The sequence below is a fragment of the Nomascus leucogenys genome, chromosome 12 (genome assembly GCF_006542625.1).
Source record: "Nomascus leucogenys isolate Asia chromosome 12, Asia_NLE_v1, whole genome shotgun sequence".
Classification (NCBI taxonomy): domain Eukaryota; kingdom Metazoa; phylum Chordata; class Mammalia; order Primates; family Hylobatidae; genus Nomascus; species Nomascus leucogenys.
This window is the reverse complement of record NC_044392.1, coordinates 22,153,862-22,170,442: the sequence shown is the minus strand read 5'-3', so window position 1 is coordinate 22,170,442 and position 16,581 is coordinate 22,153,862. Positions and strand designations below refer to the sequence as shown.

The 16,581-nt window shown below is 42.9% G+C and overlaps 1 protein-coding gene and 1 pseudogene across 3 annotated transcripts in view; both read left to right on the top strand.

Annotated features, from left to right (window-relative positions):
- The first annotated feature begins 1,361 nt into the window (after positions 1 to 1,361).
- Positions 1,362 to 3,822, top strand: LOC100582903 (annotated as a pseudogene).
- A 2,413-nt stretch (positions 3,823 to 6,235) lies between these two features.
- The window catches only part of TDRD5 (tudor domain containing 5), a 108,279-nt gene continuing 97,933 nt past the window's right edge, over positions 6,236 to 16,581 (top strand). Inside the window, exons 1-4 of one of the 3 annotated variants that reach the window (XM_003258959.1) lie at positions 6,236 to 6,288; positions 6,926 to 7,467; positions 8,076 to 8,483; positions 10,257 to 10,447. In XM_003258959.1, coding sequence (XP_003259007.1) covers positions 7,236 to 7,467; positions 8,076 to 8,483; positions 10,257 to 10,447 — 831 coding nt within the window. In that variant the 5' untranslated portion in view covers positions 6,236 to 6,288; positions 6,926 to 7,235. The other 2 variants (XM_030823187.1, XM_003258957.4) reach the window with 2 other exon arrangements.

Below are 16,581 nucleotides of genomic sequence, written 5' to 3'. Positions count from 1 at the left end.
ATTATGCACCAATAACTTTTTGATTCAATAATATATTTTATGTTGTATTGCCTATCACTCTTTCATATATTCTGGTTCACATCTGTATATCAGTTTCTTCACTTTAAAATGGGCATCATAATTGTACCTTTTTCAGAGTTATTGGGAAGAAAATGAGATAATCTGTGTAGAGCGCACATAGTATGTGCTCAATGTCTGTGGCCTCCTCTGTTGGGGATGAGAATCTGGGACATCTTTTTTGTAATTCGTTGTTCATTTTGCAGGAGTCATTTTCAAGTCATTCAATGAGATGGTAAACTTTCTGAATCCTTTCATGTCTAAGAATGTTTTTATTTTCCTCTCACTTTACTGTTGGTTAGCCTAAAGGATTCCAGAGTTAGCCCTGAAGATATTGCCATTGAGAAATTCAAGGGCAAACTAATTTCCATTGTTTTATAGATAACATTTCCATATAAAAATCTCTTGATTCTCTTTCTTCTAGAGTTTACCTAGGACAGGATCTTTTTTCATTAATTATTTTAAGAACTCTAAGTGGGCCCTTTTAATAAGATGTGTTTTGGTGCAAATTTGGGACATTTTCTTCTTTTTAACTCCCCAACCCTTACCATCATTCTTGCTGGTTTTTGTTTATACAGCTTTTGTCATTCAAATGTTGCAATGTTTAGATCCATTTTCCATGTCTTATAATTTTCCTTTTTGTTAGTTTGTTATGCAGCCCTGCTCATTCTGCTATAAACCAGCCCATAATCTTATTTTCAATCTTTCGAGGATTCCTCAGTATTCCTGGCTCATTGATGGAACATTTTGTTCCCTTGGCTTAAAAAAAAAAAAAAACAGCATTATGTCATCAGATTTAAGAAAGAAGGCCGCGGCCGGGCGCCCGGAGCGGCGCAGCCACACTGCCCGGGAATCGGCCCTCGGCCCCAAGCCCCGGCGCTCGGAGCTCGGAGCTCAGAGCTCAGCACTCAGCGGCTGCCAGGGCTCAGCACTCGGCGGAGCGGGGCCTAGAGCTAGAAAGAGGCTGCGTCGCAGGAAGGCGCCCTAGCGAGCCTCCTCCTGGGCCCGTCACGCCCGCCGCGGGGCGCTGCAGGTGGGGGCGGTGGGGGCGCGCTCCAGGTAGGGGCGCGCTTCCCCGGGGTGGCGTGTTGACCCGAGACGCCCGGGCTCGCCGGCCGCTTGTCCCCTGCCGTGAATTGAGACCGCGAGACAGCCCCGCCCCTACTCCGCCCGCACTTTTCTCGAGCCTCCTCCGCCCGCCGCCGGCGGCCAGGCTTGTGGCGGGGAGGGGCGGCGGCGGCTGGGGACGGTGGCGGCGGCGGCGGAGGCTGGGGGCGGGCGGCTCCGGGCGTGGCGCCTGCACCATGAACTACCAGCAGCAGCTGGCCAACTCGGCTGCCATCCCGGCGGAGATCCAGCACTTCGAGTTGGTCCACCCCAACCTCTACTCCATCTAGGAGCTGCTGGAGCACGTGAAGGAGCCGGTGCTGCAGAACCAGATCCGGGAGTACGTCATCGCCATCGAAGATGCCTTTGTGAACAGCTAGGAATGGACGCTGAGTCGATCTGTCCCGGAGCTCAAAGCGGTGGCAGGTTCAAGAAAGAGATTGTTGTTGATGGACAGAGCTATCTGCTGCTGATTAAATATGAAGGGGACCCCCCCCCGGAGGTGCAGTTTGCCATGTCGGTGGACGCAGTTATATTTGTTTTCAGCTTGGAGGATGAAATAAGTTTCCAGACTGTTTACTACAGTGGAATGGCCAACTATCAGAACATGAGCGCGATTCCTCTGGTTCTGGTGGGAACCCAGGATACCATAAGTTCCACTAACCCGAGGATCATTGATGATGCCAGGGTAAGGAAGCACTCCAACGACCTGAAGTGGCGCACGTACTATGAGACGTGTGCTATGTATGGGCTGAACGTGGAGAGGGACTTCCAGGAGGTTGCCCAGAAGATTGTTGCCACAAGGAAGAAGCAGCAGCTGTCCATAGGACCCTGCAAGTCGCTACCCAGTTCTCCAAGCCATTCCGCTGTCTGTTCTGCACAGGTGTCCGCCATGCACATCAATTAGACAAGTAATGGAGGTAGGAGTTTAAGCAACTGTTCCTCCTCCGTTCCATCGACTCCCAGCACCAGCCAGAAGGAACTTCAGATGGATGTTCCTCCCACTGCCAACACGCCCACACCCGTTCACAAGCAGTCCAAGCAGGGTCCAACCTGTTCACCTCTCAGAAAGGGAGCGACCCAAAGAGAAGAAAGGCCTAGAGAGTCGTGCATAGGGCATCGGGAGCAGCAAAGCCATGTCAATTATGCAGGGCATGCTGTTGAAGCAGAGAGGTAAATCATTGAAGAGTGGAAAAAGAAATATGTCATCCTGTGTGACAATGGTGTGCTGACCTATCATCCAAGTTTACATGATTACATGCAGAATGTTCATGGTAAGGAGACTGACCTTCTGAGAACCACTGTGAAAGTCCCAGGGAAGAGGCTACCCCGAGCCACATCAGCCTGCGTGCCCATCTCCAGGCCTAAAACCAATGGCCTATCCAAGCACATGAGGAGTTTACACATCTCACCCAATTCAGGGAATGTCACTAGTGCATCTGGGTCTCAGATGGCAAGTGGCATCAGCCTGGTCTCCTTCAAAAGCCAACCAGATGGCATGCACCAGTGCTCCTACTCAGTCTCCAGAGCCAACCAGTGAAGTGAGGCTACAGTCATTGCAAACTCGGCCATTAGCAGAAACACGGGGTGGGTGACTCCGTATGCTCCAGTCCCAGTAACTCCAGCACCACCAGCCCACCTCCCCTCACACCAACAGAAAGAAGCACCGTAGGCAGAAAACCACCAGCAACTTCAAAGCCGATGGTCTGTCTGGCACTGCTGAAGAACAAGAAAACTTTGAGTTTATCATTGTGTCCCTCACTGGCCAAACGTGGCACTTTGAAGCCACGACGAATGAGGAGCGGGACACCTGGGTCCAAGCCATCGAGAGCCAGATTCTGGCCAGCCTGCAGTCGTGCAAGAGCAGTAAGAACAAGTCCCAGCTGATGAACCAGAGTGAGGCCATGGCCCTGCAGTCAATCTGATACACGCACGGGAACTCCCACTGTGTGGACTTCGAGACCCAGAATCCTAACTGGGCCAGTTTGAACTTGGGAGCGCTCATGTGCATCTAGTGCTTAGGGATCCACTGGAATCTTGGCACTCACCTTTCCCTGAGTCTGATCTCTGGACCAGGATGACTGGCCAGTTGAGCTTATCAAGATGATGTCACCCATTGGGAACGAGCTACTCAACAGCGTCTGGGAAGAGAGCAGCCAGGGGCAGACGAAACCCTTAGTAGACTCCACAAGGGAAGAGAAGGAACAATGGATCCATGCCAAGTACGAGCAGAAGCTCTTCCTGGCCCCGCTACCCTGCACGGATCTGTCCCTGGGCCAGCATCTGCTTCGGGCCACCGCAGACGAGGACCTGCGGACGGCCATCCTGCTGCTGGTGCATGGCTCCCGGGACGAGGCGAAAGAAACCTTCCGGGAGGGAGACTGAGATGGCTGCCCTGCACTGCATCTGGCCTGCCACAAGGGAAATGTGGTCCTGGTGCAGCTCCTGATCTGGTACGGGGTGGACGTCATGGCCTGAGATACCCATGGGAACACAGTGCTGGCCTACACCTGGCAGGCCTCCAGGCAGGAATGCATCAATGTGCTGCTGGAGTATGGCTGCCCCGATGAGCGCTGAGTGCTCATGGCCATCCCTAACTTGTCCAGGAGAAACAATAACCGGAACAGCAGCAGCAGGAGGGTGCCCACCATCATCTGAGGAACAGCCGTGCCTGCCTACCCGCCAGCCACACCTGGGACATGGCAGCCTCGCCGCATACTCACTTGGAAGTCGCAGCACGTGAGTCCCGTCGCATCCCCTCACTCTTCCTGGTGGTCACCTCCCTCCCACCCACCCACTTTCACCCCACACAAAATCACAAAACCTGGACATCCTCAAGGGGTGAAGAGGCAGCTGGGAGACTGCAGAAGCAGCTCCTTTGCACAAACTCCGCTAAACCACAAGCAGGAGAGAGCGACAGGCCTCGGCTCTTTGATGATAGCACACGGCGCAGGACCCTTGTCCTGGTGGCACAAGGGACAGGGATGTGAGGGGGACGGGCAACTTTCCTTAACTGGCAGTTAAGCACATCAGTACTACCAAGCAGAACACTTGGATCCCATCTCTTCTCTGAGGAGCTTGACGGCATACATCAGAAGCAAGGACAGTTTGTCAGGTTTGAAGCCCTTATAATGGTATGTGTCAAATCAGTTGTAGCTAATCTGTCCAGGGAGAATACTGGCTTCATTACACTTGTATAGTTGAGTTCTTCCAGCATTACTGCTGTTTAATAGAAGATGATTAGTCATCACCAAGAAGAAAGCGTATTAGCCAAAGAGGTAGTTATGCGGCATGCTCCGGTGATCGCCACGATGTGATCGCAATATTCGTAGAAGTATCATATTATCCCAGATATGGTTTTTCAAGCCCTTGGAGCCCTCCTTTCTAAATTCACTGTCATAATTTAGTATCTGTTTAAATTTTCAGTCCCAAGAGAGGAAATCAGTTGCTGAGTAACTTTCTTTTGACTGCGGTCTCCTTGGTGCAAAAACAAAATGGGAAAAATAAATAAGAATAACTCAGAAATTCAAAAGGAAATCACAAATTCAGCTAATAATAGCATTTTGAGTATATTTTGTAAACTAAATAAACACACAAAAGGCTATTTTTTCCAACCATAAGAGACATTTTCTGTCCTTTTGCCAAGGTGGATGTGTTAGTCTCAGGCCCTCCTGGGCCACACTGCCCAACTCACACGGGCTTCTGCATTATGTATTTAGAGTGAAAATATATTTGAATAAAAGAAGTTCATAAATATGCATTGATTTTTGTACAGACAAATAACACCTCTCTTAATTTATAAATTGAACTGGATGTGAACTAATAATGTGCAACTAGTGAGATAAGAGGGTTACAAATCATTGTACATGGAAAATATTCCCAGCAGTAAACACTTCCATTAATATGATCTACAGCTTTTAAAAAGGAGCATCTCAGAATAAGATGGTGGTACAATTTGCTTATTAAAACTGAGGAAAAAAAAAGACACACTGGAATACATTAGAAAGGGAAAAGAAGGAATGTGATTTCTCCCGATCGAAAGCATGATTTGGATCAGATACAGCTTTTGCTAACCAAGACCAAGGGGCTCTGGCAAGACGGGGTGGTTTTCCGAATGCCAGACAGAGGTGCCTTACAAAGGCAGTTGCCGATGGTTCTGTGGCACAGACTGGCTCCTGAGAACCCAGACGACCTTGACCCGGCACCCCCGCCCTCCATGCTAGTACCGCCTCTGATTTCCATCGCCACAGTATCCGGCCGCGTGAGACATCAGCTGCCTTCAGTGGTGGCAGTCAAACGTAGTCAGCCAAACCATGGCATCCCTTAGGTTAAAAGAAAACGGGGCAGCTTTGCCCAGAGCCCGTTGGCACTGTGGGGGGGAGGGGGTTGGGGGAGACAGAAGGGTTGTCACGATGGAAGACGAGGACACTAGTCTCATATAGCACAGAAACACGAAGTCACACGAGCTGGCAGCCTCTGGGGTGTTCCTTGCTGTTGTATATTAAACCTTACATTTTATAAGAAAAAAAAAGAAGGAAGATAAGGTTGTTGTGTGTGCTCAAGCCTCTTTGTTGATTCAAATTCTTTGGTTATTTTGGTTTGTCTTGTTTCTTTAATTAGACTGTACATTTTAAGGTACAAGTCTTTATATTATACAATGCCTCCCTATTCTATATCTCTTAAACTACTGTTTTCTGGTTTTAAAGGACTTTATAAATCTGGCTCATTATACCAAACCAACTATACATCCAAATAAATCTCTAGTGGCACCTAGAATGTTGTCCACTCATTTAAAAAGGTCTCCTAGCCCCACCCATTCCTTCATCAGGGAGCCAGAGTTGCATTTAGCTCTGCAGGAATTCTCAGCCAAGAATCAGAATTGTCTGTGATTTTCCTCAAATAAACCCAGACCTATTGAATGAGAATCTCTGCTTATCAGACCTGTGCACGCTTTTCTCCTCTTAAATAGCCCCACAGGTGATTCTGAGGCCCACGCGGCCCGCTTCCCTCCCTGCGTCAGGCCGGGCCCCAGCTCTTGAGGTGGTTGGATTGGTCCAAGTGCCGCAGCCCCACCTGGCGCCTTCGCACCGCGTCGGAGGACGTAGGCGCCTGGGATCCTGGAAGGCGGCCTCTGCAGCCGGGCCCAGCGGCTCCTGAGACTGGGGCGGACCTCACACCTGACCCCGGAGCGGCTAATCCTGCCCAACCGTCCCACCCGCCACGTGTCCTCGGGGCTGGAACGAGGCGCCCCGGGAGAGGCCTGCTGGTCAGGGGGCGCTGGTGCGCAGGCGCGCGGGGCCGCCGGCTCAGCTACAGTCCTGCGCCGCTTCGGAGAGGGCCCCCTAATCCCTACTCTGCCCGCAACGGCAGTGCTGGCGTCAGGGCGCGGTGGAGGCAAGACGGGTGACTGGTAGCAGGGCGGTGCCGGGCGAGAAGGGCGCCTCACCTGGCGCCTCCCGCCTTCCTTTCCACCTCAGGTTGCAGAGAGCCGCCAGGGCAGGTGGAAGGGCCACGCCCGGCTCCCGCGAGGGTCACCGGGAGACATTGGGGGTGGGGCAGGGACCCCAACCCTAGACCAGATAGGGGGCGGGCGAAGATTGGTGGTACCTTCAGGTAAGAGGAAGTGGGGAGCGCCCCCTCGGCTTGGGGTGTCAGAGGTGTGCAGAGGGAGAGCCTTTCCATGGGGCCCTCGCCCTGCAGGGCGGAGGCGGCATTGCGTTGGCCTCAGTTCCTAGTCCTGGTTCCCGAGGAGCCCCTGAAGGCTTCGGATGGGAATTTTGCGTTGGAGTCGACCACCCGACAGGAACCCCAGTTAACGCCACCCCATGGCCAGGGGCAGAGTTCTTGACACCTGTAGCTTAATCAACGCAGGTGGAGATTCATGGCTTGAATCGCCCGGCCACGCGCAAGTCGCAGGGCACCCTCATACTACTGCTTGTGCCTTATTACCCTTAAAACTGGCGTCTTAGTTATTTGTATCCGACTATTGTTTTTTTTTTAAATCTTTTTTTCGTGGGTTTGCCCTCTTTTCCTCATGAGCTGCGTTTCTGTCTTCAGTCCTGTAGGGCACAATGTCTGAACAAGAGCGTATACAGGAATGTCTGCGGAAGGAAATAAGGTCACTTCTCATTTCCACCAAAGATGGTTTGAGCCCACAGGAGTTGGAGAAGGAGTACCTTTTGATGGTTGGCAACCGTCTACCACTCCGAATCCTTGGGTATCGGTCTACTATGGAGCTGGTATTGGACATGCCTGATGTTGTTAGTGTCTGCCCCGGTGCAGGTGGTACTGTAATACTGAAAGGTAGGCTTAAGATTTTTGAAGGTCTATAAACTTTGTAATAAAAACAATTGCTTAGTAAATAATTATTCTAGTTCTGCAGTTACTATGCATCCCAGCCAGTGGATTTTAATTTGGTGGGGGAGGGAGACTCATAGGTGCTTTTGAGGTTGTGGGCAAAATTAGAACCTCTGCAAAATTAACAAATCGTTCCCCCAGACAATCGTGCACTCACAAAAACTACATTTTTACATATGATTTCAGGTTATTGCACCTTAAGTCGGGAGAAACAAAAAAAGAACTTTTAATTATAAAAACATGTTTTAAATTTGGTGAAGCACAAGAAAAAACTATTGTAGGGAAGTTTGCAGTTCATCCCAAGAGTTTCAAATCTATCAGGGGTCAATTAGTTGTAACGATAATACATTGAGTTATCTTTTCTTCAGCTGGCAGAAGAGCTAGCAAGCTGTTGCCCAAAATGCAAGAAATTGAGGAACCAAGAGTTACTGTTTATCGTGCTGCCTGGATAAACAGCTCCTTGGAGAGTTAAAAACTGTATAAACACAGATACTAAGGATAAAGAAGAGAGTAAGTTTTCCTCCTAAATATGATTTCTTTTTTTCACGTCTCAGCCATTCCAGATGAATCTACCAAAGGAATAGCAAGCTTAGTTGCAAAACAGAGGAGCAGCCATAAGGTTCGAAACTCCATGCATAAGGGAAGACCTAGTATTTATTCTGGACCAAGATCTTATCAGCGAGTACCTTACCGTGGAAGGGTTGCCCCTGTTCTTCCAGCTGTTGTGAAGAGTGAGTTGAAGGACCTGTTGGCGTTATCTCCTGTTCTCCTTTCTGATTTTGAAAAGGCATTTGCCAAAAGATTTGGACGATCATTCCAATACATGCAATATGGATTTCTCTCTATGTTTGAAGTGCTTAATGCGGCTTCAGATGTCATTTCTGTAGAGCAGACCAGAGCAGGTTCTTTGTTGATGCTAAAGAAGAGTGTAACAGAGGAAAAGCCGAGAGGATGTCCAGCAGGTACGCATGTGAGCAAATGTTGGAGCAGTCCTGGCACAGAGAGGGGTGTGTAATCGCTAAGGTCCATGAGTTTGTTAGAGTTGAAGCCTGGCTCTACTACTTGCTAGCTGAGTGGTCTCGGGCGAACTATTCAATCTACTTAAGCCGTAGTTTCCTCATCTTTAAAATAGAAATAACAGTATTTGCCTCCCGGGGTTGTGTTGAGAACCTTACATGAGGTGAGTTCTGTAAAGTCTCTGGCATTTAGTAAGCTGATAATAAGTGGTAGCTATTATTATTTTTAAAACTACAAGATCAGCTCTCTCTAGAACACTGTAAATGAACTTTACATGAATGTGTTCATATAAATAAGCTGTACAGAAAATGAAAAGTTAAAATACTTAAATTCTTAGCCTTAACCCTTCTAATCTTTGCTATCACTGGGGCTTATCCTAGGAGACACTTTGGTAACTTTTGTGCTGTAATAATAACCACCTTATCTGTATAGCATTTTACCTTGCATTCTCATTACCATACTAGGTAGGGTAAGTAACCGTGTCTTATAGATAAGGAGATCAAAGCTAAGGAAAATTAAGTGGCTTTTCCAAAGTCACACGGCTGGAAAAGTGGTACAGCTAGAGTTAGATACCCAACTGTTATTGCTGCCCATCCAGTGAGTTTCTGCCCAAATGCTGTGTCTGTTAAAGGCTCAAGAGACCGATGTGACCATCTGGATAGTATCTCCCTTGACAATGTACAGTTTATACACTGAGCATAGGCGGAGCCTACTTGGGAGAATTCTATGCTTATTTCAGTGATTTTCTTTTTCTCCAAGGTCTGCATTTAGATTAACGTGGTTGAACCATGAGGATGTGTCACAAGTTTATAAACCAATATTTACACTGGTGGGTGATGTAGTTTGAGGATATGAGGATATACTTGGATAGGGAAGGCTCTGGAGGCCACTAAGTGTTTCAAGTCTAGCCCTCAACTTTATCAGTATTCTTGAAGTCCTAAAACTTGGGAAGACTGACTCATACTATTAAACTTGCAAGAGATTGAGTTGTAGAAAGCACTTTACCAATTTATTGAATAGTGGGGGGTGAATATTCCTTTCCAGTGATTTTGTTCATGTTCTCCATCCATGGTTCCTACTTCTATCATCAGGATATCTTGAAGTCAACTGGTGGTTTGTTTTTTTGTGTGTGTTTGTTTGTTTGTTTGTTTTGTTTGTTTGTTTGTTTTGGTGAACTTGACCTTAGGGTAAAGAAAGAGCTAGGCTGTGGTGAAGTCTGGTGTTGTATCTTTCATGTCATACAACAGAATACACCTCTCCAGTGGTATTCCCTCTCCCTACAAATCTTGAAGAATTTATATTTTATTCTGTAGCTTTTCATCCTCCCAGAACTGTGGTACTACTAGTGGTTATCCAGTTTGAAAAGCATAGTGCTAAGCAGGCTCCTTGGAGACTTTTTTGTCTCCTAAATGGGATACAGCTTTTTACATATTGAATCCTACCTCTCTGCAATTATATTCAGGTGACCTTAAGTGGACTTTTAGATAGCCCCAACCTTTTTGGTAACACTTATGGTCTCTGTCTTCCGCTATGGATGACTAATAACTTACACTATATGTAAGTTTTGGCTTGATATAAAAATGTAAGCTTTCTTTTCTTAATTTTTACTTCTAAGTTGAAGGCACTTAGCTCACAGTAGCCTCTATATGTAGCCACCAGAAAATGAAATAGAAGTTGCTAGTGACAATTTTTCTCTCTTCTTCCATTACTCACAAAAGGTAAAATTTTTACCCAGCCATTTAGAATGAAACAAGGGTCATACTCCACAGGCTTTCCGGTAGCAAAGGCATGCTTTTCACAACCCACTTCAAACATGGAACCACCGAAGCAAATGATGAGCATGGGAAAGACTTCCAAGTTAAATGTAGTGGAGACTTCAAGGCTGAATCACACTGAAAAATTAAACCAGGTGAGAGATAAGAATTTGGAGATATAATGGAAAAGTTGACCTTTTAAAAGCTGAAGTCATTCGCTTATTTCAAATTTGACTAAGCATTTCCTATGGTTCTGTAGATCAGTAAGAAGTGAGAAGTGGAGTGAAAGAAGAGTACAATTTTATCAACTCCACAGTTTCCACTATTTTCTGCAAATGACTCCCAACTCCCAAATCTGTATCTCTAGTTCCAGTTCCTCACCAAAGTTACAGAAGCATATTTGCAATTCACCTCACGAATATCTTCTGAATGGCTGTCCCTGAGCATAATAATCCTGGTATTTTTCTGTGACTGTAATGCTGAAGGACTTTGAATAAAAACTATTAGAATATAACCAATAAATGCCTGCCTAAATCATCATGTTAACAACTTAAGTTAGAGCTCAGAACGAGCACGTGGAAATTAAGTTCAAAACATGAAAATGCCTGATTTCTACTAAAATTAGCTTTAGTAACAATTTACATGTAAAATTTACTCATTTTAAGTGTACAGTTTGAGTTTTGATTAATATATGATTATATAATCACCATCAAAATAAAAAATAACATTTCCATCATCCCCAAAAAAGCTCCTTCATGCCACTTTGTAGTTTCTTTCCCCAACTGCAGCCACAGACAACCACCGCTTTCTATGATTTTGGCTTTCCAGGAATTTCATATAAATGGAATCAAACAATATCTAATCTTTTGTGTTTGGTTTCTTTAACTTAGTAGAATACTTCTGAGGTTCATCCAAGATGTATATATCAGTAATTTGTTCCTTTTTCTTGTTTAGTATTAGTCCATTTTACAGATACACCTAAATTTGTTATCCCTTCCCCATTAGATGACATTTGGGTTATTTCCTCTTTGGTTCTTTGCTTATAAAGCCACTGTCAATATTTGCATACATCTTGTGTGGCCATAGTTCATTTCTCTTGTGTAAATACCTAGGGGTTGGATTACTGCATCATATAGTAAGTGTATGTTGATAAGAAATTACCACTGTTTTCCAAAGTGACTGTGTGACTTTCCTTTCCCATGAGATATGTATGAGAGTTGTAGTTGTTACACATCTTTGTTAACATTTGGGATTGTCAGTTTTAAAAATATTAGCCATTTGAGTGGGTGTGTAGTGCTATCTCATGGTTTTAAGTTGGATCATAATAATCTAATGATAATGTTGAGCATCTTTTCAAATGCGTGTTTGCCATTTGTATATCCTTTTTGAAGTGACTATTCAAATATTTTGCCCATTTTATAAAACTGTGTTGTCATTGTATTGAATTGGAAAAATTTACATATTCTAGATGTAAGTCCTTATCAGAGGCGTGTTTTGTAAATATTTTCTCCTGGACTATGTTTGCTTCTTCATTTCCTTAATCTTGTCTGTTGTGGAAAAGTCTTTAATTTTGATACAGTCTAATTTATTCATATTTTTCTTTCTTTTCTTTCTTTTTTTTTTGGATGGGGAGTCTTGCTTTGTCACCTAGGCTGGAGTGCAATGGTGCGATCTCGGCTCACTGCAACTTCCGCCTCTTGGGCTCAAGTGATTCTCCTGCCTCAGCCTCGTGAGTAGCTGGGATTACAGGCATCCGCCACCACACCTGGCTAATTTTTGTATTTTTATTAGAGACAGGGTTTCATCATGTTGGTCAGGCTGGTCTCGAACCCCTGACCTCAGGATCTGCCTGCCTTGGCTTCCCAAAGTGCTGGGATTACAGATGTGCGTCACCACGCCTGGCCCATATTTTTCTTTTATTCTTGCCTATCTAATGGATTTTAATCGAAGTTACAAAACTTTTCTCCTACGTTTTTCTTGAAGTTTTGTTTTCAGTTCTTATATTTAGGTATATTATCCATTTCAAGCCAGATTTGCCTAAGGTACCAGGCATGGATCAAAGTTTTCTGCATATAGACAGTTACTCCTTATTATTTTGGCACCTCTATCGAATCTATTGACCTGACACATGTGTAGTTGTATTTTGAGACTCTGTTCAGTTCCATTTATCTACATTTCTGTTTTTGCCAATACTGTACTATCTTTATTACTGTAGCTTTATCTTAGTCATATATAGTCATGTGTCAATGACAGCGATATGATCTGAGAAGTGTGTTGTTAGGTGATTTTATCATTGTATGATCATCATAGAATGCAGTTACACAAACCTAGATGGTATATAGCCTACTACACACCTAGGCTATATGGTATAGCCTATTGCTCATAGGCTACAAACCATTATAGCATGTTATTGCACTGAATGCTGTAGGCAGTTGTAACACAATGGGGTATTTGTGTATCTAAACATAGAAAAGATACAGAAAAAATACAGTATTATAATCTTGTGGGACCACCATCATACAGGTGGTCTATTGTGGACCGTAAGTCATAATGTAGCCCATGACTGTAGTTAAGTCTTGCAACTTTGTTATTTTTCAAAAGTGCTTTGGATATTCTAGGTTTGCATTTGCAGATACATTTAATTTGATACAAATCAACTTGTCAGTTTCTGCCAGAAATAAATAAGATTGTGATCTTTATTAGAATCACATTGGATCTCTAGATAAGTTTGGGGGGAAAATGACATCTTAACAATGTCAAGTCTGCTGCTTCAAAAGCATGGTATATCTTCATTTATTTAGATATTTACATTCAGCGATGTTTTATAGTTTTCAGTGCATAAAGCTTGCATATATTTTGTTAAACTTATCCTTTACACCTTCCATATTTTTTAGCTATTATAAATGGTATTTAAAATTTCTAATCATTGCTAATAGAAAATCAATTGGTTTTTTTTTTTTGGGGGGGGGGTATGTTGACCTTGTATCCTGTGACCTTGAGTCATGGTACTTGATAAACTCAGTTCTGTAATTCAAATCATTCTAGCACCTATTTTGTAGAGTTTGGATTTTCTGCATAGACCATCATGCCATCTGAGAGTAAAGACAGTTTTACTTCCTCCTTTTCAATCTATCTGCCTTTCTTCCAACCCTGACCACACAGTGTAGGCTCTCTAGTATTATATAATATTATATAAATGTGAGAGTGGAAAATCTTGACTTGTTCCTAACTATATGGGGAAAATATTCAGTCTTTCATAATTATGATATTAACTATAGCTTTTTAGATGCCTTTTATCAGGTTGAGGAAATTCCCTCCTATTCCTAGTTTCTCAGAATTTTTTTCATGAATGTATGTTGAATTTTGTCATATTCTTTCTCCATACATTGAAATTATTATAGGACTTTTCTTTTTTAAAAATTACTTTTCTTGGTTTTATATTCAGCCAACCTTGTATTTCTGGATGAATCCCTCTTGGTCATCATATAGTATCCTTTTTATATGTTGCTACCTTCAATTTGCTAATATTTTAAGGGTTTTGCATTTATGTTCATAAGATATATTCTGTAGTTTTCTTGTAATGCTTTTATCTGGTTTTGGAATCATTTTAATACAGGCCTCATGTGAAATGAGTTGGGAAGTTTCTTCCATCTCTTTATTCTGAAAGAGTTTGTGTAGCATTGGTATTTGTTTTTCTTAAATATTTCATAGAATTTGTCAGTGAACCAAATTGGGCCTGGAGCTTTCTTTGCAGAAAGGTTTTAAACAACAGATGCAGTTGCTTTAACAGATATAGGGCTATTTTGGATTTTATGCTTTCTTTTTTTTTTTTTTTAATCAAATGAGCCTTGGTACCTTGTCTTTCAAGGTGCTGTCCATTTCATCTAGGTTGTCAAATTTATTGAAATAAAGTTGTTCATAATGTTCTCCCAATAACATTTTAAGGTCTTTAGGGTCTGTGATGGTTGCTCTTTCTCTCCCACACACATATCAGTCTCGCTAAAGATTTATTCACTTATACACAGTCATGCACCACATAATGACACTTGTGTCAACAAGACTGCATGTGCAACAGTAGTTCTACAAAATTATAATAGAACTGGAAAATTCCTGCCACCTGGTGGTGATTAGCTGTTGTAACAACATAGTGCAATGCAACACATACTTGTGGTGACAGTCATGTATATAGCACAGTTATGTACAATACATAATAGTTGATAATGACAATGAACAACCATGTTATGGGTTTGTGTTTTTATTGTACTTTGTATCATTATTTTAGAGTGCACTCCTTACTAAAAAAATTAATTGTAAAACAGCTTCAGGCATTTCCTTCAGGAAGTATTCCAGAAGGAAGGCATTGTTATCATAGGTGATGACAACTCCATGCATATTATTGTCCCTGAACACCTTACCACATGACAAGATAAATTTAGTGTAGCCTAAGTGTATGATGTTTATTAAGTCTACAGTAGTGTACAATAATGTCCTAGGCCTACACATTCACCACCCACTCACCCAGAGCAACGTACAACCCTGCAAGCTCCATTTATGGTAAGTGCTTTATACAGGTGTGCCATTTTATCTTTTATACTGTATTTTTACTGTACCTCTTCTGTGTTTAGATACACAAATACTACTGTGTTACAGTTGCCTATAGTATTCAGTACAGTAACATGCTCTACAGGTTTGTAGCCTAGAAGCAATAAGCTATACCATATATCCTAGGTGTGTAGTAAGGTTATACCATCTAGGTCTGTGTGACGTACATTCTATGTTTGTACAACAATGAAATCGCCTAATAATGCATTTCTCAGAATGTATCCCCATTGTTAAAAGATGCATGGCTGTATTTTTCAGAGAACAAGTTTTTAGTTTTGATAATTTTTTTTATTTTTCCACTTTTTATTTCATTTAGTTCTGTTCTAATTGTTTTGTAACTTCTGTTTACTTTGGGTTAATTTCCTCTTTGCTCTTAAGGTTTGGCCATTGATTTTGGTCCCTTTTTAATGTAAACATTTAAGGTTAAAAATTTCTTCTAAGTATTGCTATAGCTACATCTCCCAAACTTTGATATGAAATTCAAATTTGATAGGAAAATCATTTTCAGGTCAAAATTTACTAATCTCCCTTTTGGTTTTTTTCTTTGTATCATGGATTATTTAGAAGTGTGTTGTTTAATATCCAAATATTTGGGGATTTTTTTCAGAGATGTTTCTGTTTGAATTTCATTGTGGTCCAACAACAGAGATTTCATTCCTTATATATTTATTGAAACTTATAGGGCTCAGAATATGTTTATCTGGGTAAATGTTTTATAATTCACTTCAAAAGAATATATATTTTGCTATATTTGGGTATAATATTCTATAAATGTCATGTCAGTTATGTCATTGATTTCTTCTTAACTGTTTTCTAATGAACTACTGAGGGAGGAGTATTGAAATTTTCAAACATAATTATAGATTTGTCTATTTTACCTTTTAGTTCAGTTGGTTTACGCTTTGGCTATTTCGTTTTTCAGGTTTTTGTTTGTTTGTTTGTTTTATTATTTTCCACAGGTGGTTGGGGTACAGGTGGTATTTGGTTACATGAGTAAATTCTTTAGTGGTAATTTGTGATATTTTGGTGCCCCCATCACCCAAGCAGTATACACTGCACCCTATTTGTAGTCTTTTATCCCTCGCCCCCTTCCTACCCTTCCCCTCATGTCCCCAAAATCTTTGTATCATTCTTATGCCTAGGCGTCCTCATAGCTTAGTTCCCACATATCAGTGAAAACATGATGTTTAGTTTTCCATTCCTGAGTTACTTCACTCAGAATAATAGTCTCCAGTCTCATCAAGGTCACAGCAAATGCCATTGATTCATTCCTTTTTTATGTATGAGTAGTATTCCATTGTATATATATACCATAGTTTATTTATTCACTTGTTGATTGATGGGCATTTGGGTTGGTTCCATGATTTTGCACTTGCAATTTTTGCTGCTATAAACATGCATCTGCAAGTATCTTTTTCGTATAATGATTTCTTTTCCTCTGGGTAGATACCCAGTAGTGGGATTGCTGGATCAACTGGTAGTTCTACTTTCAGTTCCTTTTGAGACGGAGTCTCACTCTGTCGCCCAGGCTGGAGTGCAGTGGCACAATCTTGGCTCACTGCAACCTCCACCTCCTGGGTTCAAGCAGTTCTCCTGCCTCAGCCTCCCGAGTAGCTGGGACTACAGGCACACGCTGTCAACGCCCAGGTAATTTTTTGTATTTTAGTAGATATGGGGTTTCACCATG